Genomic DNA, 25,402 nt, shown 5'->3' with positions numbered 1-25,402 from the left:
ATTCATATGCTACTGGGAGGAGTGACTTGCAAGTATGAAACTTCACAGTTATCTTCTCTGGTCTTACTCATTTACAGAACTTTCACTATTTTTCCCTTAAAATGAAACATCATTTTCAAATCCCATTATTGAGGACCCCCCTCACTGCGCCAATTAAACATCTCATGTACCCCACCTAGCCCCACGCACTAAATGTGGAAGAAGTGCAGTCCCCACCTCGGATCATCTGCTCCTGCCAGGATGCCAGACCAACGCCTCCTTTGGGGTTAGTCAGAAAGCACAAAACGTCCATTTAGGAAACTGAGATTTGATTTCTATTATCCATAAGGCTCGTTTGAGTCAGTTGAATCTTAGACGGCAACTGCAAGAGGGGTCAAGAGGGGGTGTAAAGAAACAGATGGAAAATAATCATGTGTCAGATAAATGACAATTTTTAAAAGAATTTGATAGCATGTGGGCTGGGACATTTTTTCCCTTCCCTTTCTCTCATTCGTTTTGGGTTTTTTTTTTTTTTTTTGGCAAGGGGGTGGAGATTAGAGAAGAAAAGTAAGGGGAGAAAAGGCAAGACAATAGGCTAGCCCCGAGCGCCTGATCAGCATCCTAAAGCAGTCTGCCCCTCCCACCCTGCCCCCCAACACCAGGTAGGCTGTGGTGGCGATTTCAAAACAAGCAGACGCTGGCCGCCGCCTCCCGGCCAGAGGGTGGCCTCCTCCCGAGCGAAGGAGGGGAGGGGAGACGGAGGAGAGAGAGGAGGGAAGATGGAAGCTAAGAGATGAACTGAGTGGCCAGACCTCCTCGGGGACAGTGGCCTTTTTTCCCTCCAAATTGGTGGAGCTGCATAAAGATCCAAACCCACCGGGGCGCGCTCACGTGCCAGCTCCCCTGCTCCAAATGCGGGCGGCAGCCGACGCCTCACCTGCTCGCCCCGCAGCTGCGGCGGAGCGCGGCGCCCCCGGCCATGGCGAGGCCGCGAGGAACGCGCCCAGCCCCGCCGAGCGCGCCCGCACGGCTCCCCGGAGGGCGGCGGCCGAGCGCGAAGGGAAGGGAGGCGCGGCCCCGCGAGGCGAGCCTTACCACCCGCCCGCCCGGACCGAGAAGAAAGCCCCACCTGTCAGGCGTTGCGCTCCGGGCGAGTGGGTCCCACTGTCCCCGAGCAGAGGCCAGCGCTCGGCTGCCCCGCTTTCCTAAGAACCTCCAAGGGTTTCTCCATCAACAGAAACCTTTAGGCATAAACCCTCAGCCGCGGGGGAGGGCTGCATCGCAGACGCACTCACTAACAGATGCTCACCCATCTGGACCAAACAGCTCCCGCACGGTGGAAGGATGCTGTAGGGGTCTCAAATTCCGTTAAAATAAAAACCAAGGCAAGCCCACAGTGCCCATTCCCCAAACGGGCTTACCTCCTGCACGGCATCTTATCCATCTCTGGTCTTCCACTGTGGGCTGTTGGGTTTTTTTGTTTTGTGGTGGTGTTTTTTTCTTTTTTTGGATCTGCTTAATAAATGCACCCAGCTAATCTGCAGAGCAATGTTTCCTACCCATCCTAACAGCACCGCACTTGTCAGCGCTGCCTGGAATTCCACCAGCAATGCAGCTTCTCCGCGTCGGTGGTAATCCCAGACAACAGAGGCTGCGACTCCTTGACAAAAGGCTTTCCGTTCCCGCTCGTGCCTTACAGCCCTGCCGTCAGAATTAAATCCATTTCCCGCAAGAGGCGGGGAGGAAATGAGAGCTCTCTCGGCGGTGCGCGCTGACAAAAGGACGCTTGGCGGTGCCCACAGCGCCCCCTCGAGCGGGCCGCTGCCGGCCGCCGGGGGCCGCGCTGCTGCAGTGCCCCGCCCGCGCTGCCCGCCGCCCGCGCTGCCGCAGTCCCGCCGCCCAGGCCCTCGGCCCACGGCCACGCCACCACCACCGACTGCCCCCGAGAGCCAAAAGCCAATATGAGGATTCTGGTACTAGGAAGAAAATCTGAAACGTGAGCTCCATTAGGGGATGCACCCTCCCTGGGATTAAAAAAAAAAAAAAAGTCCTACACTTGGAATATTTTTTGTCTGGAAGGGACATGTTGCCTTTAAAAGATTCGCTCTATCAGTATTTTAATAGCAATCGTTTGACCATTTGAATTCCAGCCAAAATTTTCCCTATCCTAATTCTGACTCCATTTTCAATAGGGCAAAATTTTTGTTGTTGCCACACCCTCTGGGGCCCTGCGCCCAGCTCCCTCCAATTCTCACTACTTCCTGCTCTCACCGTCTCCCCTCCCCAGGCTCCCACCCCAGCGGGAACAGGTGTTTAGTGAACGGGGAACTGAATGGAGAAGCAGAATGCTCAGTTACAGTCTCAGACCTGCCATTAACTATCTGTGTGACTTTGATGAAGTCACTTAACCTTTCTGGGCCTTATCTTAACTCTGTAAAATTGTGGTTCACCTAAAGAAAATCCCACTTCTACTTTCTGACAGTGTTTCTCAATACACGGCCCTCAGAGAGTAGGGATATCAAGTGGTAGCTTGAGACTTTCCAGCCCCATAATCCCCACCAGCTCCTCAAAGCTCCTTTAAATCAACATTCACTCTGTTTCTTAAAATGTTGATTGCAGGACAAGTACAGCTTCCATAGAAGCCCCTGGTCACTACCCCCAACCAGATCATGGCCCCTCTGCTCCTTCTAGGTTCTAGGGCACCACCGGCCTTAGACGCCCCAATAGAAATCACCAGACCCACCACAGTGCTGCTGCAGAAATCAGACTCTCTGGAAGTGGCCTAGGATCCGTATTTTTAACACACATGCCCAGGGATTCCTTTGCACACTAACATTTAAGAAATGCCACTTGATGCAGGCTACTCCTGTGTGGAAAAAAAGAAAATGCCCACCACCGCAACCGCAGAACAGCTGGCGGGCATTCAATCTCAGACACCAGAGGAAAGTTTGTCCTTCTGCCCTAGCTCCTCCAACCCCTCCATCCCCCAGTCTCGACACCCTCCTTCCCCACTCAGAGCTTCTCATTCCTTCCCATTTCATCTTCAGAATCCCTGAGTCCTCAAGCCTCTCCCCATTCTCCTGTCAAATCTGCTGGAACCACAAGCATCTCAGCCACCAGGACCAGAAGTCCGTCTGGCCAGAACGAGGAAGTGCTGTGTTGGTTGAGACACTCCAGGTGGCCATGCTCTGTTGGTGCCCAGTGTCAACATCTAGGAAGTCAGGAACGCCTTCTCCAGAGCCCTGAAATCACAGGTATGGTGGGCCCTTTTCTGAACTAGAACCCCAAAAGGGAATCAAGAATTTTTGTTTAGTCCAGAAATAGCACGTTTCATAAATCCCGGGACTTGGTCATCTCTAGGATCACTCAAAAATTTCTCTTCCCGGTGTATTATTTAGTTTTCTCAAACTAATAATAGAAAATTCTTATTGGCTCCTGCCACTGTTCTGAGGGCTTTACATGTATTTTTATTCATTTAATCCTCACAAGAACTCTATGAAGGTGATACTATTACTATCCCATTTTACAGATGCAGTGACTGAGGCACAGAGAGGTTATGACACTTGCCCAAGGTCCCTCAGCTAGTGGGTGGCCAAGCCAGGATTCAAACTCAAGCGTTATGGCTCCAGAGCTTGTGAGCCCTAACCACTAGCCTGTACATGGCCTCTCAGAGGGGGCAAAAAATTGACTTTAAAAAGAACTAGTACAAGACTGATAGAGTTGATAAGACTGATATATTCTCTTTTTCCCAAAAAACCGATTCTGCTCTTCTAGCCATCACAGACTCTAAAAAAAAAAAATGTCCCTCCAGCTTCTCCCAGATGTCATCTAAATATAACATCTGACTATGAGGCACGCCGGGAAGAGTGGCGCCATCCTGTGGCTTTAGGAATTGTTCAATGTCAGAAAGGAAACAAGACCTCATTATATTAATTTCCATATTATAGCTTATATGGAATATAGTTGAAGTTCCTGAAGTTCTCACTTACTCAATTCCAAATTCACTTTGAAATCCAACAAAAGGAACTATAACTAGGTAGCTCCACAGGCTGTCATGAGACGATCACTGGAATTCAGAGTTCCCACTGCAGAAAGCCCAAGACGCCTGACCCTTAAGTAGGGACAGGAAAGCATAGGAGACTCCACATTGTACCCAGAAAGATCACCTTTGGCTAGCCCTCAATGGCCAGAGGGTTTAAAATTAGATTTTCTGACTTATCTGCAGTAAAATTATTTCTAATCTCCAAGTCTCTTGACAAAAATGTTTTTGGCCAGCAATAACTTGTAAAGAGATCAGATGGCAGTGTAACAGACATCCACAGTGTCCCCACCTCCTGTTACTCATGCCCTTGTGTAGCCACCTTCCCTTAGGTGCTGGCAGGACCCATGACTTGCTCCTAACCAATAGAATACAGCAAAGGGGATGGGATGTCACTTCTGGAATTACGATACATAAGATTCTTCATCTAGCTAGCTGATTCTCTTGATTGCCTTCTTGGCTTGCATGCTTTGACTAAGCAAACAGCCATGTTGGGAAGATCTATGTGGCAAAGAACTGAGGGCTACATTTGGCCAACAGGCAGGTAGAAACTGAACCCATCAGTCCAAAAGTCCTAGAGGAAAAGAATTCTGCTAAGAACCACGTAAGCCTGGAAGCAGATCCTTCCCCAGCCAGGCCGTCGGCTGAGACCTCAGCCCAGAATGACACCTTGATTTCTGCCTTGAGAGAGACATTGAAGCAGAGGACCCAGCTAAGCCATGCCCAGGTGTAACTCTTGACCCACAGAAACTGTGAGATAATAAACATGTTATTTTAGGTTGTTACGGTTGTGGTAATTTGATACACAGCAATAGATAACTAATACGGTGCCTTAGCACTCTCCAGGTCCAGGCAATCTTATCAACCACTTTCCCCAGGGCATGCCAGAGGAGCTGGAGGAATCGGCACCCTAGGAGATCAGCTCTCAACCAACGACTATCAGGAGTTAGTGGATAAACAGCCTGGCTCCCTCATGCCAGGCGTGTTGGGGGGACACCTCTGAGGCATGTTGCACATAGTCTCCCAGAATGCCTCAGCAGGACTGAGCCCTGGCTGCCCGCAGCAGTAACCTGTCAGCCATGCATCTTGTAGAGGCTGGCTTTTCTTCCCTATATTACTTTCCTGCTCCCCATTGGTGTTTCCTGGGCTCGCCTTCCAAATAAACTACAAATCATGGCGTACTTTTAAGGGAATCAAGTTTAAGACAGGAGGGGGGAAAGACAGCACTTTCAAAGCAAGACCAATGATAAATTCTAAGACTAGATCTCCTGAAGACATCACTCTCTCAACAAGTAAAAGTTCAGCCAAACCCATGGCTGAAGCCTGCTGTGGAAAGAGAGTCCAGGGCCTGGGGCTCTAGCCTTGGTCCCCGTGACTGTGTGGCCTCAGGAAAGACTCTGACCCTGAGGTCTCACTTCCCAGCTGTAAAGTGAGGGTAACAGTGCTTACTCTCTGATATGGGTTGAATTATGTGCCCCCTAAATTTCCATGTTGAAGTCCTAACCCCCCAGTACCTCAGAATGTGACTGTATTTGAACATAGGGTCTTCAAGAGATACTTAATGAAGTACATGAGATAATTAAGAGGAAAAAATTAGGTCATGTGGGTGGGCCCTAATCCAATAGGGCCTTATAAGAGGAGGAACTGTGGACACAGACGAGCACAGAAGGAAGACCAGGTGAAGACACAGGAAGGAGAGAGCCTCAGAAGAAACCAACCCCGCTGACACCTTCATCTCTTGATCTCAGATAAGTTTCTGCTCTTCAAGCCACCAGTCTGCAGTACTCTGTCATGGGAGCCCCAGAAAACTAATGCCGTCTGCTACCACCCAGCGTTGTCATGCAGACAAAAGGGGAGACCAGGTAGAAGTGCTTACAGTCTTATTATTACTGATCAAAATGAGATAACCTGCGCCTTTAATCCCAGCCACATGAGAGGAACCACGCAGGGCAGCAAGGCACCACACACAGTCGTTGGAGAGGCCCAAGACTCCAGGGGAAAGGCAATCCTTGTTATAAACTGGCAGAGCTTGGCTCAGTTGTGTTCTAGTGTTTCACAGAAGGTAAAACTTGCAAGTGGCGAAATTGAATATTTAGCAGAGGAGAATTCTAAGCCAACTGTTGAAGGTGCAACTTGGGTCCTCCTTACCACTTACAGTAAAATGCAAAAGGAGAGAGATCAATTAAAGACGACTTGTTAAACAAAAAGGAACCAGAACTTGGAGATTTGGAAAATTCTCAGCCTATCGATATTGCAAACAGTGAGACAGCTTGTTCTGAAGAGAGCAGTAAGCGTGTAGCTGAACAACCATTTGATAAAGAGATCGTGGGTGCAACCCATGGACTTAATCAGCATCTCAGCAGAGGCCAGGAATAGAGACGAGATTATACCAGCAAAGACACTGCCAGATTGAACTAAAGGGGACAGAGAACGCAGGACAGAATGAAGGCAGGCTGTTGGACTTCTTGGATTCTACGAGACCATAGAGCTATTCAGTTGCAACGTGCACTATTCTTCAAGGAAAAAGAAGAATGACCCCAAAAGTGATTCAGAGATCATCGGGACTGCCACTCAGACCACAGGCCCAGGCGGCAAGTCTGTTTCCTCCTAGTTTCAGAGGGTAGGGCCACTGCAGAGTGTTGTATGGGGTGACACTGCCACCCCAGTGGGCCTAGAAGTGGGACGCTGAGCCAAAGAGGATTATTCTGGAGCCTTAAGATATAATGAAATTGCCTTGCTAGGTTTGGGACTTGCTTCGAACCCATCGTCCTTTTCTTCTTTCCAGTTTCTCCCTTTTGGAATGGAAATGTCTATCCTAGGCCTGTTCACCACTGTATTTTGGAAGCACATAACTTGCCTGTTTTCACAGGTTCACAGCTGGAGAGGAATTTCGCCTCAGGCTGAATCATATCTCCAGTCTCACCCGTACACGACTGAGATATTTAGATGAGACTGCGGACTGCAGACGTTAGGGTTGAGGCTGGAATGAGTTAAGACTGTGGGGGATGTTGGAATGAAGTGAATGTATTTTGCATGCGGTGATAAGGGCATGAATTTTGGGGGGCCAGAGGCGGAATGCTATGGACTGATTTGCGTCCCCCCCCCCCCATTCATATATTGAAGCCCTAACTCCCAAAGTGACTGTGTTTGGAGATAGGGCTTCTAGAAGGTCCTTAAGGTTAAATGAGGTCATTAGGGTAGGACCTTAATCCAATAGAATTGGAGTCCTTATAAGAGGAATGGAGACCAGAGTTTGCTCTCTCACTGGCTCATGCATGCTCTAGCACTCTCTCCCCGCAATGTGAGGCCACAGAGAGAAGGCAGCTGTCTGCAAGCCAGGAGAAGCAACCTCACCAGAAACCAAACCCTTCAGACCTTGATCTTGGACTTCCCAGCCTCCAGAACTGCAAGAAATAAATATCTGTCATCTAAGCTACCCAGTCTATAGTTTACGTTATGGCAACCCGAGCAGACTATACACTTTCTGTGCCTCAGTTTCCCCATCTGTAAATCAAGAATAATCATGCCTATCTCATAGGACTGTTATGAGAACAAAACATCCGTAAAGTATGGGGAAAAGACCCAGCATGTATTAAGTGCTATGTCTTTGTGAGCAATTGTTGTAAAGATGAAGACTGCCTCTGTGCTCAAGGTCAAACTTGCACAAAGGTGCCACGTGGCCTTAGCTGGGTATTTAGATAGCCTTGAAAACTCTCACTCCCACTGACCAATGCTTACGACTCCATATACTCTTTGGGGCTAAGTTTGTATTCCTATTAAAGGTTAATTTCCCCAGGAAGGGTAACAGGCACTTATTCATCAAGTGATGAAAATAGATGGAATGAAAGACATTAGGTATAGGTCCTGAGACGATGAGGATGGAAACTTCATGAGGTTAAGAAATCAGACTGAAGGCTGAAGGCCCTGAAGCCTATTTCTTCAAAGCATGAAATTAAGGAGGAAGCAAATTTATGAGAGACAGGACCATTTGAAAGGTAATTGTTAAAAAAAAAATTGAGATAATACCAAGTTTTTTAAAAAAGAGACTCCAAAACTTTCAAGACTGCATTTATTTGTCTCAAGAAGGTAGCCCTGGGCTGGTCTTTTCACTTTTCACACTTGAGGGAGCCTGAAACACAGAAAAGAGTCCATTGTAAATGGCTAAAGAATAAGAACAGACCGATCACAAAAGAAATATGTAAAAAAAATTCATTTCATTAGTAATCAAAGATGTGTAAATAAGACACCATTTTTTACTATTAAAATTCTATCATTTTAATAGATCTCATTTTGTCAAGGATATGATGAAATTGGCGCTCTTACACAGCTAATGGTATTATAAATTGGGACTATGCACCAAATCATAGATTGTACCTACTTGTGTCTCAGGAGTCTCTCTTCTGGGGATTTATCCTAGAAAAATAAAATTCAGAAAGAGCTAAACATATCAGGTTATTTGCCATGTTTATGAGAAAAACTGACAACATCTTAAATGTCCCACAATTAGAACACTGTCCCATTTAATGGCCCATTAAAACTTGTTATAAAGACCGTATAGTAACCTCTAAACATGCCAATGGTAGAATAAGAAAAAACAGAACACACAATGTTTTGTACTGTATAATTTGCAAATTCAATGGTATAGGAGAAAATTTTGGAAGCATTTTAGTACATTTCCGTCAGTGGTTTTACTAAGATGGTAAGATCATTTGAGTCTTCTCAATTTTCTGAAATCTCAACTTGAAGAAAAAACAAATCCATGACTGAAAAATAAAGTCACTCAAATCATGATCAGGCAGTTCAGATATTGGAAACTAGACATATATCACCATGGATAATAAAATACTACAATCAAATACTTTAATTTAGCTTAAAAAAACACATTTACCTATTTCCTAGTTCGCTCTTCTTTACATTTCAAGGGTGAGTTTTGTTAGAATGAAAGGCGGTTAGAGGGTTTAACACTATTACCCACATCCCTCAACTCCACCCCCTCACTGACTCCCTGGATATTGGGCAAGTTACTTAACTTCTGTTCCTCAGTTTCATGTGATAAGAAATTGTCACATATTGAGGTATATGGGGGGTAGCTATTCTGGTTTGAACCTGATTTGGCCTGAACTAAAGAAGTCGGACTTACGCCTATCAAACATACATTGCACATCTGCTTTAACCATTAAAGTGAAGAATGCATTAAACATTATTGCAAAGTAAAAGAATGCACTCTTTAAAGACAAGGATGCATGCTTCGCCTCCACAACGCTGGGACCAGTACTCCTGAGATAAGTTCCCTTCCCACCATCAGGGTCATGTTGACCTGCTAATCTGCAACTGAATATCTCTCTGAAACTTTGATGAATATGCATCCTGGGTGTGTTTGATGTGTGTTCTTTGTTCTAAAAAAGGGATAAAACGGTACTGAGGGGCTGGCCCAGTGGCTCAGCCGTTAAGTGCGCACGTTCCACTTGGTCACCCCGGGGTTCACCGGTTTGGATCCTGGGTGCAGACATGGCACTGCTTGGCAAGCCATGCTGTGCTAGGCATCCCACATATAAAGTGGAGGAGGATGGGCACGGATGTTAGCAAAGGGCCAGTCTTCCTCTGCAAAAAGAGGAGGATTCACAGCAGATGTTAGCTCAGGGCTAATTGTCCTCAAAAAAAAAAAAAAAAAAAACTGTACTGAAAATCAAGCTTCTCTGGAACACTGTCTTCCTTTGTGGAGGCTATCTTCCCAGGTTATAGTCCTCAGCCTGGCTCAATTAAAATTCACCTTCTCTCGCCTATATATAGAATGGTTATTGGTTATTTGCCTCGACACCTGACATGTAAAATGGATATCGTTGTTTGTACATCACAGGGTGGTTGTGAAAATTAAATAGGTTACTATGTATAAATTGCCAGGAATAGCATAAAATAAGTATCACTATTTTTTCTGATCTTGATCAAGTCTTTCCACTATACGTCGGATCAAGCTTTCTTTTTTTGAGTTCAAATTTAGCTTTAGAAGTTTTATTTATACTTTTTTAACTTTTTATATGTCTAGAACATTTTAAAGCTAAGAAACAAATTCAGATATTGCTGTGTTTACCTGAAGGGTTAAAGAATGATTTAATGCTATCAGTCTATAGTCTCAGGTATTATACATCGCTGTCTTTGCTTTTAAGAGTTAACTGGAAAATTCCAGGAATGTAACATTTAAGTATCAGAATATGAAAACTTGAATTTGATCAACGTTGTCTTATTCTCACAGTTATGAAAAAAGTGCCTGTTGGTCTCATCTGAGTCAAGGAGTTGAAGGTCCAAGAGAGGGTGGTCTGAGGAATAGAAACCCAGCTTGCTGCTCAACTCCTTCAGTAAGGTGGGTACACTCCTGTTGTTGGTTGTGTAGCTGGATAATTTGACACATTATCCAATTTACTTTTCCCTCCACCTACTGAGCCAAGGCTTGGTAGTGGGGATAGGGTTAGATAGATACGGGCCAGAATTCCTTGTTTACTCAGCTTTAGAGCTCAGTTCCCAGCTTAGCAACAGTCTGGAAAAGCAAGGCTCTCATTTGAAAGAAGCTGACTCTGTTGAAAGGGAGAGTAATGAACATGTAGGTTCCGATGGACCAGAGCTTAGATGGCTGCTCATCAGGTAGTCACAGAGCAGGGAGGAGGCAAGAAATGATGAGAAGAAGACCTCCTACAACCCAAACCAGAGAGGAATGTTAAAACAGCAGGAGGTAGTTATTCAGAAAGGACGGAACTAGTGTGTAGAAGCTGCCTGATCCCTGAGAAGGGCCCCTGTACCAGGCCATCCTGGGCCTCGACCTAGGGATGGGGAAGAGTTACATATGATAATAAGACTCAGGAAAGGTAAAGTGGACTCTGAGGAAAGCAAGGACTTGTATCCATTTCTTAGGATGTAGCCTGACAGGAATTTAGCGGCCACATAGCTAAGGGACAGCATCAGGTATATGAGCCTGAGAGCAGCCTCTGAGCCTGCCTGGGAGTGGGAAAGCCAGGGAGACCAGAAGAGCTCTGGGTTCTGAACAGAGAAGGCCCAGCAAGCCTGGCCTAAAGAAAAGAGAAGGCACAATGGGGCCATGGGGGTCAGGAGCAGATGTCAGCTCAACATTGCTCACGATCAGGGCCAGAGGACTACCTGGGGTCAAAGGTGGGGAAACATACATGAGTGCTCCCATTCCAGCCCCCGTAGTGCATCCACTCCCCACTGCACCTAGAGGAGAAGGCGGGTGGGGAGATCCTCTTGGGTGAGGAGATCGTGTAAGAGGCAAAGAGCCCCCATAGGGATGCTGAACATTGAACTGATTCAGTATTTACTAGATAGACCTTAATGAGGCAAGATAAAGAATTCTCCCACCATCTGAGTCATAAGGGTATTACTGGGTTCTCAGAACAACTGGAATACAGTGTACAAAGTTACATTTCTTCCCATCTAAACTGTGCTCATAATTGTCAATCCTGCATCAGTGTGTGAAAGTCCAGCCAGGACCCATAGATCAGAACCCAGCATTGTGGCCACAGCCTCACTGTCTCGAGGAAGAGCCATACAGATGACCTTCCAGCAAATGAAGGTCCCTTATAATGAGTAGGGCTTTGGCCACCAAGCCCTATGTGGTCTGTCTCTTCCCTTGGGGACCTGGTCCAAATCACAAGATGCAGGGGGACTCTGCTCCTGGATTCCTTTCACCTCAGAATACCCCAATGAGGCAGGTGCCCCTGGCCCATCTTCCACACCAGAGTTCCTAGAAGGACACATTCCTGGAGGGAAAAGTCTTCCAAAAAGGAGGAGAGTGCTCCAAAGAGGACCGGAAGAGCTCCTAAAAATAATCAAGTTGCATTTAAAATCCCTTTACCCTCCCCCACTAGAAGAGCTACCTTTAACACTGTGTCTTTGGAGTCCATTTCATCCCTGATCTGTTGTGGATAACCCAGGGATTAGAATAAGGGGAGAGCGTGGAGGGTGGGAGGACACACTGACCTCCCTCAGGGACAAGCTAATGTGGTCCGAGCACTTGGTGGTTTTCTCTAACCCAAAGAGCTGACTGTCTCAAGGGAGGCTAGCAGCACCTCAGAGAAGTCCTGCCTCCACCTTCAGAGACCCTTCCATCCAATTCTTGACATTCTTCTCGGTATAGCTGTGGGACCGATGAGATGGACCTTTTGTAAAACTCATAAATATTCTCTCAAGAAGTCCACTAGAATAGATGAGGTCTTACTTCAATTAATTTGGCCACCAGGTCCATTACATGTCAGAGAAGTGGAAAAGAAATTACTGGCTTTCTCAAATCATCCTTAGCTCAGTGACAGGGTTAGGAGCCCATACCAGGTAGGGATCTTGTCAAACACACCAAACTTCACAGGCACACACACTCACTCACACACAATAAACTCAATTCCATGATTGATTCAATCTTTTGTCCCCATAGAAAAATTAGAATTCCAACAAAAGAAATCTCCCTCTCTTATTTTCACAAAGAAATAGAAATTTGTCTTCCTTCTGACATTTTCTTCTTATCTTCATCAGATTGGGCCTTAAGACTCTTCCTCTGGTGCTGTTGAATCTCTTCCTGAGTAGCTGCAGCCTGGGGAATCCACCATCAGAGGTGGCATCACTCCAAAGTTAGATGGATCCTGTTCTGCATGCCCCAGATCTCACCTTTCCAAAGTTCCAGAGAGAACAACCAGCATCCATATCATCACAGCATAAACCCCCAAAGCGCCAGAGTTTAGAAGACACGATAACATCCCAGAGCCAAATGCAACCACCAGAGGAGCCTTTCCTCTGAGCCCCAGTGCCCTTGGTCTGGGGCTGCAAAGTTAGATGCCTAAACTGGTGATGCAATAAGGGGTGGTGGGGACTGACAAACCAGAGAGCACCCATCCCATCAAAAAGGAAGTTCAATTTTTTAAAATACTCCATGGACTAAACTCATCAGAATATGCCCCCTAGGCCACCAGTGAACATTGGGCAGACAAATGTGCTTCCCTGGGAAAAGCTTAGACCCACACCACACTATTGTGGTAGAATTTTTGCTATCACATAAAGCCACTATCTGGGGAAATGTGAGATGGAAGACAGAAGATAGATGCTCCAGGGCTTTCCCAGGGTGCTAATAAATTCATCCCAACTAGCCAGAGCATCTCATTTCAGAGCTTAACACGCTATTAGAAGAAATGTCCCCCGTGATCAATTTCACACACAGATTACCACAACCTGCAGAGGGGGTACTGGAAATCCACCATCCACATAGGCTTCCTTCTCTCAGAAACTCCCCAAAATTAGAACCCAGGCCAAAATTCAGAAGCACACGATGACGGCACATCCAGGCCCCATAACAGACACTTACATTCATCTGTGTAGCTCTTTCCAGAGCCCCTCTGACCCCAGGACAATTGGCATCTCACTCCAACACTAAGGGTGGCCTTCGTCCTGGGACACCGCCTCTACGGGATCACAGGCAACACTGAACAAATTAGAGCCCTGCACGATGTGACATGCCCAAGCTATAGCCACAGGTGACAAATAGAAGGAATAAACAAGCGTGGGCTAGTGAACATCTTGCCACCCAGCCATGCCCAGTCCCAAAACAGCAAATCTCACACCTTGAAAGTCCAATTTGAAAGGAGCCTTGCCTGGACCTTGACGTTAATCCCTATTGCTATCAAGGCCAGATGCTGTGGCTTTACGTGGCTCACGGCCCTCTCCATCCACACACAAACTTGCTGATTCAGTCCCCAAGTGAACCTGCTCTGGCTGGAGAGGTTAATCTCCATCCCTGCCATCAGCAGATTCTTATGAACTTCATTTGGGATTTTGCCTCTCAGGAATGTTGTTGATCTGGCACAGCCTGTTCTGACCCCATCCCCAAACCCCCCAAAATGCCCATCTCTGCCAGCACCAGGATGCCACTCCTCAGATCCACTCCAAGCGTGGGAAGAAGGGGGCCACTCCTGCAAACAGAAGCAAGAGGCAGCCTGCCTCCCAAATCCTAAACCCCTCCGTACATATGCATTTCCATCCAATGAACCACACCAGCTGTCACCAGGTCTCCAGTTAGGGTACCTGGCCAGGATCCGGAAACCCTCTGTAGTCAACCCCTCAGGTAAACTGGGCTGGAGCCTTATGAGGATCATCTGGCAAATAAAGGCCAGCCTCAGCTTTGTTTCCTTGGCCCTTTATCTTGATCCATACTGGTTACTAATTGTAAAATGGATGCTTTTTTAAAGTTAGTAAAAGTGATGTCCAAAATGCTCAAGCCACATGCAAATAAGGATCTCAGAGTTATATCTAGTAACAAAGAGAAAACTAGCCAGAAAGATAGTCACTTCAAAGAAAAAAAGATTTCTCTCTCCCTTTCCTGAACAATTCAGTCCTAAGGCTGTTAGTTGGGTCACAGTGAGGTAGGAGGAGCCATGGTGGCCTGGAGTGAACTATGGGAGCCTGAGCAGGGTGAGGTCAGCATCCACACAAGGAGGTGGCCCGGCACAGGATGTCAGAGACCAAGTGGATGTGAGGAGTGGCCACCCAGAGGGGTGGCCCAGTACAGAGCAGTAAAGCCTAATCAGAGTGAGAAGGGCTGTGGAAGGGCGGCCTGGCATGAGTTGTAAGAGCCCAAACTGGGTAAGGAGGGTGTCCAGGCAGAGGGCCGGCGCAGCACAGGGAGGAGAAGCCCAAGCCAAGCGAGGCAGGAACCCACGTGTGCAGGCAACCTGACACAGTGAGCCAGAGGCTGAGCAGAGTGAGGGGGCATCCCCGCCTGGGGGAGGGAATGGCCCGAGTGGAATGTGAGAGAGGGAGAGGTTCTTGCGGGGGGAGGGGTGGCTTGTTGTGAGTGTTGTTATGGGCTGCGTTGTGTTCCCCCTCGAATTCATATGTTGAAGCACTGGCTCTCTGCACCTCCAATTGTGACTATATTTGGAGACAGAGCCTTAAAAGGGGTGATTGAGTTAAAATGAGGCTGTTAGCGTGGGCACCAATCCAGTGTGACTGGTGTCCTATAAGAGGAGGAGATCTGGACACACACGCGGACGCCAGGGGCACACACACAGGAAGGGCCACCTGCAAGCCGAGGAGAGAGGCCTCAGAAGAAACTGAGCTTGCCAACACCTCGATCTGAGACTTCCAGCCTCCAGAACTGTGAGAAATAAATTTCTGCTGTTTAAACCACTCAGCCTGTGTATTTCCTTATGGCAGCCCTCGCAAATGAATACAGGTGCTAAAGCCCAAAAGGGGTGAGGAGAAGAGCCACATAGGGAGGAGATGGCACAGAGGTGGGAGGCAAGTTACACACGGGTTGTCCTTGATGAAAGGCTCATTCCAGGGCTGGAGGTGGGAGTGTACAAGATGCGCCAGCTCGGAACATCTCCTGCTGGAATGGAAGAGATCAAAGAATGATGGTGACTTGTCGAATGGAAAGGTTTGACTCGAAAGGGCTGTCACTGGCCACAATGAGGACAATTTGAATAACAAATCATGAAATACTATATGATATTATATGATGATATAATAATCCACTGAATTAAATATAAAACCATGTGTCTATAATATAAAAATGAAATGAATATGGAAACAACCAAAATGTTCTACAATAAGTGAACGGTTAAACTGTGGCACTTCCATACCATGGACTAATACTCAGCAATAAAAAAGAAGAACAGGGGCTGGCCTGGTGTTATAGTGGTTAAGTTCATGCACTCTGCTTCGAGATGGCCCAGGGTTCGCAGGTTTGGATCCTGGGCACAGACCTAGCACCACTCATCAAGCCACACTGTGGCGGCATCCCACATAAAATAAAGGAAGATTGGCACAGATGTTAGTTCAGACACAATCTTCCTCAAGTGAAAAAAAAAAAGGAAGAACAGATTACTGACTATTGATACAACTGGGATGATTTCAAGGGCATCATGCTAAGCAAAAAAAGCCAGTCTCTAAAGATTACGTACTGCATGATTCCATATAGCATATAACATTCTCAAAATGATAAATTAGAGAGATAGTGATCAGATTAATGGTTGCCAGGGGTTAGGGAGAGTGGAGGAGTGGGGGCAGTGAGTGAGTACGACTCTAAAAGGGTAGCATGTGGGAGCACTTTATGGTGATGGAACAGTTCTGTATCCTGATTGCAGTGGTGGTTCCACAAATCTACACATTTGATGAAATTACATGGACCTACACACACATAGCACCAATATCAATTTTCTGGTTTTGATACTGTACTATAGCTCCATAAGATGCAGCCATGTGGGGAAGCCAAGTTACGGGTACATAGAACTTCTCTGTACTATCTTTGCAACTCCCTGTGAATCTATAATTATTTCCAAATAAAAAGTTTTATGGAATTTTTGATAAGTAACGGGATATCTAGATATCCTCCCCACACAGCACCTCCCCACAAAATACACATTACAAAAGAAAAAGGCTAACTTTAAAGTGGAGAGATCTGGCAGTCACCACATTAAGCAAGTGATCAAAGTGAATATCCCTAATAATGGGACAGATCAAAATCTCCCCCATCTAACAGGGTGCAATGAGTAGAAAACGCATCACTTCCATGATATTCCTGCCAAAGATGCATATGTGAATCTAGTCAGGAGGAAATAGATATGCTTGAATCAAGACACAGTCTACAAAACAATTGGCCTGTAATCTTCAAATGTGTCAAGGTCATAAAAATCATGGAAAGACCAAGGAATTGTTCCAAACGGAAGGCTAAAGTGACATGACATCTAAATGCACCTCATGATTCTCAGCTGGTCCTTTTGCTGGAAAGGACATTGAGGCTGTTGATGAAACTTGAATGGAGCCCGAGGATTACGTGACAGTACTGCCACAATGTTAGTTTCCTGATTTTGATGGCTGCACTGTGGAGAATGTCCCCATTGGTAGGGAATGCACACTAAAGTAATTACTTTAGTAAAGGAATGGGTGATGGGCATCAGGTTGGCGACTTACTCTCGGATGGGTCAAGAAAAAAGTTCTTTGTACTGTACTTGCAACATTTCTATAAATCGATTGTTTCAGAATAAATGTTTTTATTTTAAAAATGAATAATTTGAATGTCAAAGAATGAGAAACCCTTGACAAAAACATGAAATCCTAAAATGCTTCTGCAAAAAATGGCTCTCTATATTCAGGCCTTGGAAGTCACACTTGACAGAAGTTACATGCATATATAAAAATCTCAAATACATGATTAATTTTTTGTTCAGTCTAAGAATTAGCACACTCTTCGGACTAATAACTTAAACTTGGTTAGCTAATAGACTAAAATTTAAGTGTCTTGTTTTCTCTTTAAAAGAAACTTCCGGTCAGAACTTTTCTATTTCCTACAAGAAAACGTTAATAGCCACTTTAAATCAATTTACTATAAATGACCTGTCCCTGGGATCAATTATCCTTGGAAAACAAGGACCTCCCGTACATCCTTGCTGCTGGCCACCAGGTCCAACAGGCCTGACAGGAGGGAATAGCCAGGTAGCTCACCATGAGAATGACACGGTGATGCCTACCTGATAAGGATCGGTGAGGACTAAATGCAAGTAAGATTCTTGCCTTAATATCTAGAAGATATTGAAACTTACAGTTGTAGAAGAATTACTATTGTTAACTTAGATAACTAGCTTCAAGGTTCAGTTGAGGTCATATCTTCACTCTTGTTCTGTCATTCCCTGTCAGCTCATGTAGTACCAACAGGAATTGTGTCTCCTATGGGTTAACCAGCAAGGGAAGATTTATCTCTCAAGTGGCCAGAATTTGAAAATCTAGACTGAACATGTGCACAAGTGGAATCCTTAGAAAGCAGTAATCAAATCAGAAATGGGAGCCAAGGCCAGCCAGTCAGCAGGAAGCCTGTAAGATCTCAAACCAGAGTGGAGCATTGGAGAGAGCAAAGTGAGAAAACCCAGAACCCTTGTTACAAACAGAGCTAGGATGCTTACGGCTCACTGTTGATTGCTCACCAATCAATACTGATGGCTCACAGTGAGTCAAGCAGACTTAATAATGTATGTCCAAGCGAACATTGACACGCCAGGTACCACACTACACACTTAGCTGACATGGTCATCTGAACTTCACAGTTACCTTACGTACAAGGCAGGTACAATTATCATTCTTACTCTACAGATGGGGAAACTGAGGATTGGCAAGATTCAGCAGCTCACCGGTCACACAGCTAGTGAGGGTAAAACCAAGGTTTCAACCTCTGCATTTTGTCTCCAGAGCCTGCACTCAACTGCTGTTCTAAACATTCTCCCACCACCAACCATCATTTGTGACTTCACAGCCCACACAGTCCCTTACGTCACTTGCTTGTTACAATACGCTTGGTTCCAGATTTCCAGAAGCCTTTCTCATTTCAGCAGTAACTGTGTTGTAGGATGGAGCAAGGGGTCTCATTTGTGTAACACGGAGACACAGCAGGGCAAGAAGCACATCTTCCACACTTGGAGAAGCAGGCTGCTGTGTCCAGCGGCTTTGTTGATTTAGCAAAGGACTAAGAGCTGTCACAATAAACTCCTTTGTAATCACGTAGAAAATGCTGCCTTCCAACAAGGCCAATTAAAAAAAAAAGTGTGTATGTGAGCGAGTGTGTTTGTATTTGGTATCACCATGCAGCTTTATGTATGGCAAACTACTTCTTTCTTTCTCTGGAGACCTCAGAACCCAGAAAACCTTTCGATGTACTAATTAGGGTCATAAAAACATAAGCTTCGGTCTGTGTTGGGTGATTCTGGAGGAGCTGCCTTCCCCTTGAGCTGCTTCCCAGTTCATTTTAGTAACAGATCTGCCAAACTGGCAGACTCCACCTCGCCACCTAGGCGCTTTTGCAAAATGACCTTGTTTCCATCATGTTTTAGCACAGAAAACACCACACACCTCAAGGGATGCACTTTGAGTTTTTTTTAACATCTACATGGTGATTTAAGAAGAAGCACTTTACCAGACTCCTGGTTGGGGAGGTAACTCCAGTCGTAGACACCACACGCTGGCAGCAAGCGTATGCCGACTCACCACGGCCACCGTCTGCCCAGGGCCCTTCCTCCTCATTCTTCAAGCCCACAGCACAGCCGGCATGTTGGGTGATGTTTCTCGATAGCTCTCTAGCCAAGGATATCTGTGGTTCAGAAGTATTGTTGCTATAGTTCTGATGATCTGGGTCTTGTTTCTAGAAATCATATTCAGTTGTCAAACAGAAGGACAGTCAGATTTTGAAGTTTTAAATCAACGTATTTCAAAGTTTTAACCGATGAAGTTTCACTTAAGCGATCAGGGCTTAAGTGATTATGGAGAGAAAAATCATTGCTCAATAGACTGTATTTTGTTCTTCTATAACCTTAAAGTGTTGTGCAATGGGCAACCGCAACAGGAAGATTATAGCATGGAACAGATCCTATGTTTTATAATGAATGTAGCACAGAACAAAGCACTTCTATTACACAATTAATATCCCAGGAAAAACTAAGACAGCCACCAGCACATGTGCAAACACCATGCCCATGCCACAACCCACCCGTCCAGTCTAGTCAACAGGACAATCCACTCCCATCATGGTGGAATGAAGCCTCCCAGGAGGCACCTAAGTTGAACTAGTGGACAAGGCAAAAAACTAAAAATACTGGCTATTTCTGCCCCAAGTTTCTAGAATGAGTTTCTCTTCTCTCTACTATCTGTCCTTCTCTTCTGCCCCTTAAACGCGATCACACCGCAACTTAGAAAAGACCTTCGCTGGCTCTAACGGCTTTTCTACTTCCCTTTATTTTGACCCTTCTTTCCAGCTTCAGATTTCCAGGTTGAATGCACTTGCAGTCTGCCACCTCCCTCGGCTCGGACTCCAGACCTTTACCAACAACACGCCCTCCGCCCCCTCTGAGTTGACTTCCAGGCCACTCCTATTCCACATCTCAGATGCTGGGCCTGGGTGCCTTTCCTGGACTCTCTGTAGCTTCTCACATTACTTCCCACCCTCGGATTCTCAAGATTGTCCCCTCCCTGACTTTAGGACCCCATCTTGCTTCTCCACCTTCCTGCCACCTTCCCTCTGTTGGCTCCTCCTTCCTGTCAATGGAGTCACTTAGTGCTCATTTCTAAGGCCTTTGTCTCTTCCTATCTTACCTCTTCTGATAACTAATCCATTTTCAGGCCTTGAAGATTTGCCTCTCCGTGGAACAAGCCCATAATATTAGCCCACACCTGCCACTACCTAATGGATACTTCTGAGCTGAGGACCCTGATAGCGGTGGTGACACTATGGTGCCTTACGGTTTGCAAAGCAGGTTCATTTATGTTCTTCTGAATGGTCTCAAAACCCCTCGAGACTGGTATCACCAGACCATTGCTGAGCTCTCCAGCAGTGCTGTCCCTCAGGAAGGGCCGCTCCCAGGGGAGGCCCCTTGGGGAAAGAAATGCATCTTCCTTTCTGTGTCCTGTCTGCTGTCTGTCCTGCTAAAGGGAAACCACCACCACAGAGTGGGTTTATGGAAGCCTCCTCTCGTGCCCCAGCCGCCACAGTCCTATTAAAGATTCGGCAGTTAGGAGCTGAGTGCCCTGGACAGTGACAGATGCTAAATATATAGATGGTCAGGAACTAGCCTCCAAAGCTCACACAGACCTGGATTCAAACCCCAGTGCTGACATTTCCTAACTGCATGGCCTTTCCCTGTATTTTGGTTTCCTCCTCTGTAAAACAAGGATCATAAACAGCTCAGAGGAGTGTTATAAACTAACTGGTATGTATACATAACATTGCCTGGCACATAGAAAGGGCTCAATAAACGGTGGATATAACTTCTTAACTCTTTACCTCACAGTCTTTGGCTCCTTCCAAAACATCATTGAGAACTTGGATGTATTCAATTGCACCTTTAAGAATATCAACTTTGCTAGGCTTCCTACTTTGGGGAAGAAATGGCACCAGTGCCTTCAATTTGGCAAAACCACGGTTGAGATTTTTTATCTGGAAAACAAAAAGGGACATTGACACACAGAGAAGCTAATTGGTACAGATATCCCCCCAAACCACAGGAGGGGGTCGTGAGGGTTCATTTCCACAGCTGTCTTGTGCAAATCTAAGCAGGCACATGCCAAAGAGTCACGGCTCCCCTGACGATACAGTGTATTCCTTGGCAGAGAAAGGGGAGTGGCGTAAACTCAGCTCTGTGGGCGGATGGGCTGGAGGCGTGTCCATGTCCACATGACCTCCTCCTCTTCCTCTAAGGGCAGACCCACTGCAGTGCAAGGCAGAGGCAGCGGGGGTAGGGGCTAAAAGCTCTGAGTCAATACACCAGGATTTAAAAACCAGCTCTACCATTTAGCTTTACAAGAGTGTGTAGGATACTTCATATTGCCAAGCTGTGGTTTGTTTACCTGCAAAGTGGAAAATACCCACCTTGTAGCTTTTTGGGGGTGATTAAGTGACATAGTTACACATAAAACACTTCTTCCTGACCTGGCACATAGAAAGTCCTCAATAAGTGGTACTGATGATAATAAATAAAACGTACTAAGACCTATCTAGTCAAGCACCGTGCCATCAACTCTTCAACCTCTTTCCCAGCTGAGTTGATGATACGAAGTGTTAGAGTCCAGAGAGTCTGCATGTTGGTGAGACTTGAAGCGTAGAATGGGCCGCCTCATTTATTTATTTTTATTTTTTGAATCTCTAGGGTCTGAAGGCCTGGAACTCTGATGATCACCCCCTTGCTGAACACAGGCCCTGGAAGAACTGGCCCCCACACCACCACAAAGCCAATATACTCACTTATATCGAGAGCCCGCTCCCACCCACATCCAAGTGGACGACTGACATAGCCCATTCACAGCAGAATACAATGACCAATAAACATGAAAATATGCAGCTTTACTCATCAAAGAACTACAAATTAAAACAGAAATTAGATTTTTTTTTTTTGAGGAAGATTAGCCCTGGGCTAACTGCTGCCAATCCTCCTCTTTTTGCTGAGGAAGGCTGGCCCTGAGCCAACACCCGTGCCCATCCTCCTCCACTTTACATGTGGGACGCCTACCACAGCATGGCTTGCCAAGTGGTGCCATGCCCACACCCGGAATCCAAACTGGCAAACCCTGGGCCGCTGAAGCAGAACTTGAACGTTTAACCACTGCGCCACTGGGCCGGCCCCTAGATACCATTTTTTATGTACCAAGCTGGTAACATTTTGTTTTGGTAACCATACCCAGCACTGGGGATGGAAAAAAGGAACAGTCCTATATCTTGTAAAAGGGGATAAAAAATAGTAAACTTTTCCAGAAAGCAATTGGCAATTTGTATCAAAAGTCATGAAATTGTACATATCCCAGTAATTCCACTTCTAGCATTTTATTCTAAAGTAATTATCAGATATGCACATAGATTTATGTACCAGTAAAAAGCTGCAAAAAAAGCATACATGCCCAACAATACGAGACTGGATAAATTATGGTCCATTTATACGTCAGACTATGCAATCAAAAGTTGTTCTTTGAAAGAATGCTTAGGAACATGAGGAAATGCTTTTGATAATGTTAAGTGAAAATATACAAAGATATGCACTAGATAATCACAGTTTTGTAAAATTATATATATGCACACACATTACTGGAAAAAACATTGTGAGGATATATACGTACATGATAGTTCATGCTAGTTATATATGTGTTATGGGAGTTTCCATCCTCTATTTAGTCATTTCTATATTTTCCAAGTGTATTAATTTTATCATTATAAAGAATAAAAGTCATTAGTTTCAAAATAGTGGATAACACCAGGGCCAGTTCCCCATAGAAAGCAATTCCTTTCTGGCGGGAAGGCCCACTTAAAATGCAAAATACTGGATCAGAATCTTGTTTGAGGGCCACGTCATCACATCAGACCACAGGGTTATTTTCAGCTGGGTCTTTCTGAAAATAGTGCCTGGTAAAACCATGCTGCTCCACTCTTGCAATTTTCCCGACTTCCCCTAAGTCTTCTATTCTTACTTGGTCCTTTCACCAGAGCTACACCTCTAACAGGCCCGCAGCGGGTGGGAGCAGCCCCCAGCAGAACTTCCTCAGGTCCCAGGCCTCGCCGTGCGCCCTCTCCGTCCTCCACCGCCCACCCTTCCCTCTCTAGGATCTCCTCTGCTGCAAACAACCCCACAGACCGCAAAGGGCAGAAAGGCGACCGGACCTGACAAGTCTGGGGCCCCAGTTTAGTCAGAAATACTAAAAGCTACCAGTAGATGCCGCTCGGCCCATGGTCGGAGGACCATTCCGGTCGGTGGTTTACCGCCCGCGCCTGACTTTGTAACACTTTCTCTTGACGGGGGATTGAGTGGGAGTCTGGGGGCAGCCTGGGGCACTGTGTTTCTTTGTTTAAAGTAAGGAAAAGAGTAACCTCCATTAGGTCCCCTCACCCCATCTGTGCTTCGAGGCAGAAAGCAGGGCAAAGAGCTGAGGGGGCCGTGCACCCAAGCGCACAAGGTTGTGAGACCAAAGCGCGCCTCCTGCGCTCTAAGCCTTGAAAAAGCACCTGCCCAAGGGAGACGTTTTCCAACTTGTCAGGGGCCTCCTCGGCCCCCCAGACCCGGTTCCCGCACAAGTCCGGGGGCTTAGCAGGTGGGGCGGCCACCCCAGCAGCCGCGAACGAGCAGCTGGACGAGGGCGAAGAGTGACAAGGCCACGGTCATTCTCCCAAGCTAGGACACGAGCCGGCCCGCGGGAGGTCGAAGTCTCCTGGGGCCCCACGAGTGGGCGGTGAGTGGGTGCCCCTGGTCCTGAGCAGGTGTTCGGGGGTGGGCAGCGGGGATCGGGGAGAGGAGAGGAAGTCGGCCCAGTCCCGGGTGGCCCGGGGACCCGCGCGGGGCGTGGAGCTCACCCGCTCGCGCTCCTTGGCGTTGGCCACGCGCCGCCGCTCCAGCACCAACTGGAGGTCCTCGGTCGACGAGTAGCCGCCCGAGGGCAGCCGCTTGAGCCGGCAGATGGCGGCCAGCTGGGGCAGCGGCCCAAACTGCTCCCGCAGCACGTCCTCCAGCACCTCGGCCTGCGGGACGCCCAGGAGGCCGGGCAAGGCGTCCATGGCGGCGCGCGGAGGCCGGCGGGCGGCCGGGCCCTTCGTCGGGGGCACCTGGGGCGGTGCGAGGCCGCCGGGGGCCTGGACCACCTGCGCCCATCCTCCTGCCCGGCTTGTTACAAACCGGGTCCGGCTCTTGCAGGTCCGGCTAGGAATCTGCGGTTAACAAGCTCCACAGGTGATTGTCGTGCACGCTGCATTGTAGCGTTGGCTCTCAAATTTGGCTACACACTGGAATCACCTGGGGAGTTTTTAAAAAAAAAAATCCACATGCCTGGGTACAAATCCCCTAAATTCTGATTTAATGAGCCTGCAATGAGGCCTGAGCTTTTGGGTATATGTATACCCATGCATGCAAATATACATATGCACATACACATTTACCAGAAAAATTTGATGAATACACAAAACCTTTTAAAAAATTCATTTCAAAATAAATAAAAGTTGCAAAACAAGTTGCAAGAATAGTAACAAAGAGGTCCTGTATCTCCTTCTCCTAGATTCTCAAGTTGTTTTCACATTTGCTCCATCACCCTCTTTCTCTCCACGAATATTTCCACTTTCCTTATTCTTTTTCTGAACTATTTGAACTGGTTTTTTTCTAAAGCGTTTCCTCAGTCTTGTCCTGCCTTCATGACCTTGACAATTTCGAAGGGTCGAATCCTTTCATTTCTGAAAGATGTCCAACCTGGATCTGTGGAATCTTTCCTCATGTCCAGACCCAGGTCATGCCCTCTGGGCAGGGACCCCATAGAAAAGATGCTGGGCCTTTCAACTGCATCACATCAGTAGATAAATGATGTTGACCTATCCCACCAGTGATCACGTCACCTTGATCACCTGGTCAAGGTGGTGTCCAGGTTCCTTCACCATAAACTGACTAATTTTTCCTTTTAATTGATAAACATTTTGTAAGCAGATATTCCTTAGCATGCATTGCTGCTTTCTGCCTGAATTAACCACCTCCCTGAATATGGCCAAAAGGTTGACAGCCTACTGTGGGGAAGAACTTTCCCTTCTCCCCATTTACTTATTCCTTTTGTATTTATGTCAGCATGAGCTCATGAATGTCTGTTTTATTCAATAAGATGTAATTCATTCATATCATTATTTCTTTTAATGCTCAAATTTCCCAGATTTGGCCTGTGGGAACCCCTTCAAGCTGGCTTCTCTGCCCTTTGGACGTGACCCCATCATTCTTTGAGCACTCTCTTACTTGTGCCTAAAGTCATAACGTGTTCCAGGCTTATCTTGAATTTTCCTAGCCCCAGCCCTGGAATCAGTCAATTCTCCTTTTAGTGGAAGGTGGGATTTAGAAACCAAAATTGGAT

At 46.5% G+C, this 25,402-nt stretch overlaps 2 protein-coding genes and 1 long non-coding RNA gene across 6 annotated transcripts in view; 1 reads left to right on the top strand and 2 right to left on the bottom strand.

Annotated features, from left to right (window-relative positions):
- Window positions 1-1,832, bottom strand: part of ADD2 (adducin 2) — a 103,197-nt gene extending 101,365 nt beyond the window's left edge. The window contains exons 1-2 of one of the 4 annotated variants that reach the window (XM_023618941.2): window positions 1,401-1,727; window positions 217-361 (exon numbers count right to left, since the gene is read on the bottom strand). The gene's annotated coding sequence lies outside the window, so the exon portion shown is untranslated. Of the gene's footprint in view, window positions 1-216; window positions 362-1,108; window positions 1,295-1,400 lie in introns of those variants that run through there. The other 3 variants (XM_070236267.1, XM_023618940.2, XM_070236268.1) reach the window with 3 other exon arrangements.
- Window positions 1-14,198, top strand: part of LOC111768067 (uncharacterized) — a 31,274-nt gene extending 17,076 nt beyond the window's left edge. Inside the window, exons 2-4 of the long non-coding RNA XR_002800073.2 lie at window positions 3,027-3,233; window positions 10,269-10,376; window positions 12,551-14,198. This is a non-coding gene — a long non-coding RNA (uncharacterized lncRNA). The remainder of the gene's footprint in view (window positions 1-3,026; window positions 3,234-10,268; window positions 10,377-12,550) is intronic.
- FIGLA (folliculogenesis specific bHLH transcription factor) lies at window positions 8,071-24,141 on the bottom strand. The gene is made up of 5 exons (XM_005615074.4): window positions 23,877-24,141; window positions 20,829-20,981; window positions 18,969-19,193; window positions 8,397-8,431; window positions 8,071-8,147 (listed from the first exon to the last, which is right to left on the bottom strand). The coding sequence occupies exons 1-5, from the start codon at window positions 24,075-24,077 to the stop codon at window positions 8,132-8,134; spliced, it is 630 nt and encodes a 209-aa protein (XP_005615131.3). The 5' UTR covers window positions 24,078-24,141; the 3' UTR covers window positions 8,071-8,131.
- Window positions 24,142-25,402: the final 1,261 nt, after the last annotated feature.

The sequence above is a fragment of the Equus caballus genome, chromosome 15 (genome assembly GCF_041296265.1).
Source record: "Equus caballus isolate H_3958 breed thoroughbred chromosome 15, TB-T2T, whole genome shotgun sequence".
NCBI classification, from domain to species: Eukaryota; Metazoa; Chordata; class Mammalia; order Perissodactyla; family Equidae; genus Equus; species Equus caballus.
This window is presented reverse-complemented; position numbering and strand designations above follow the sequence as displayed.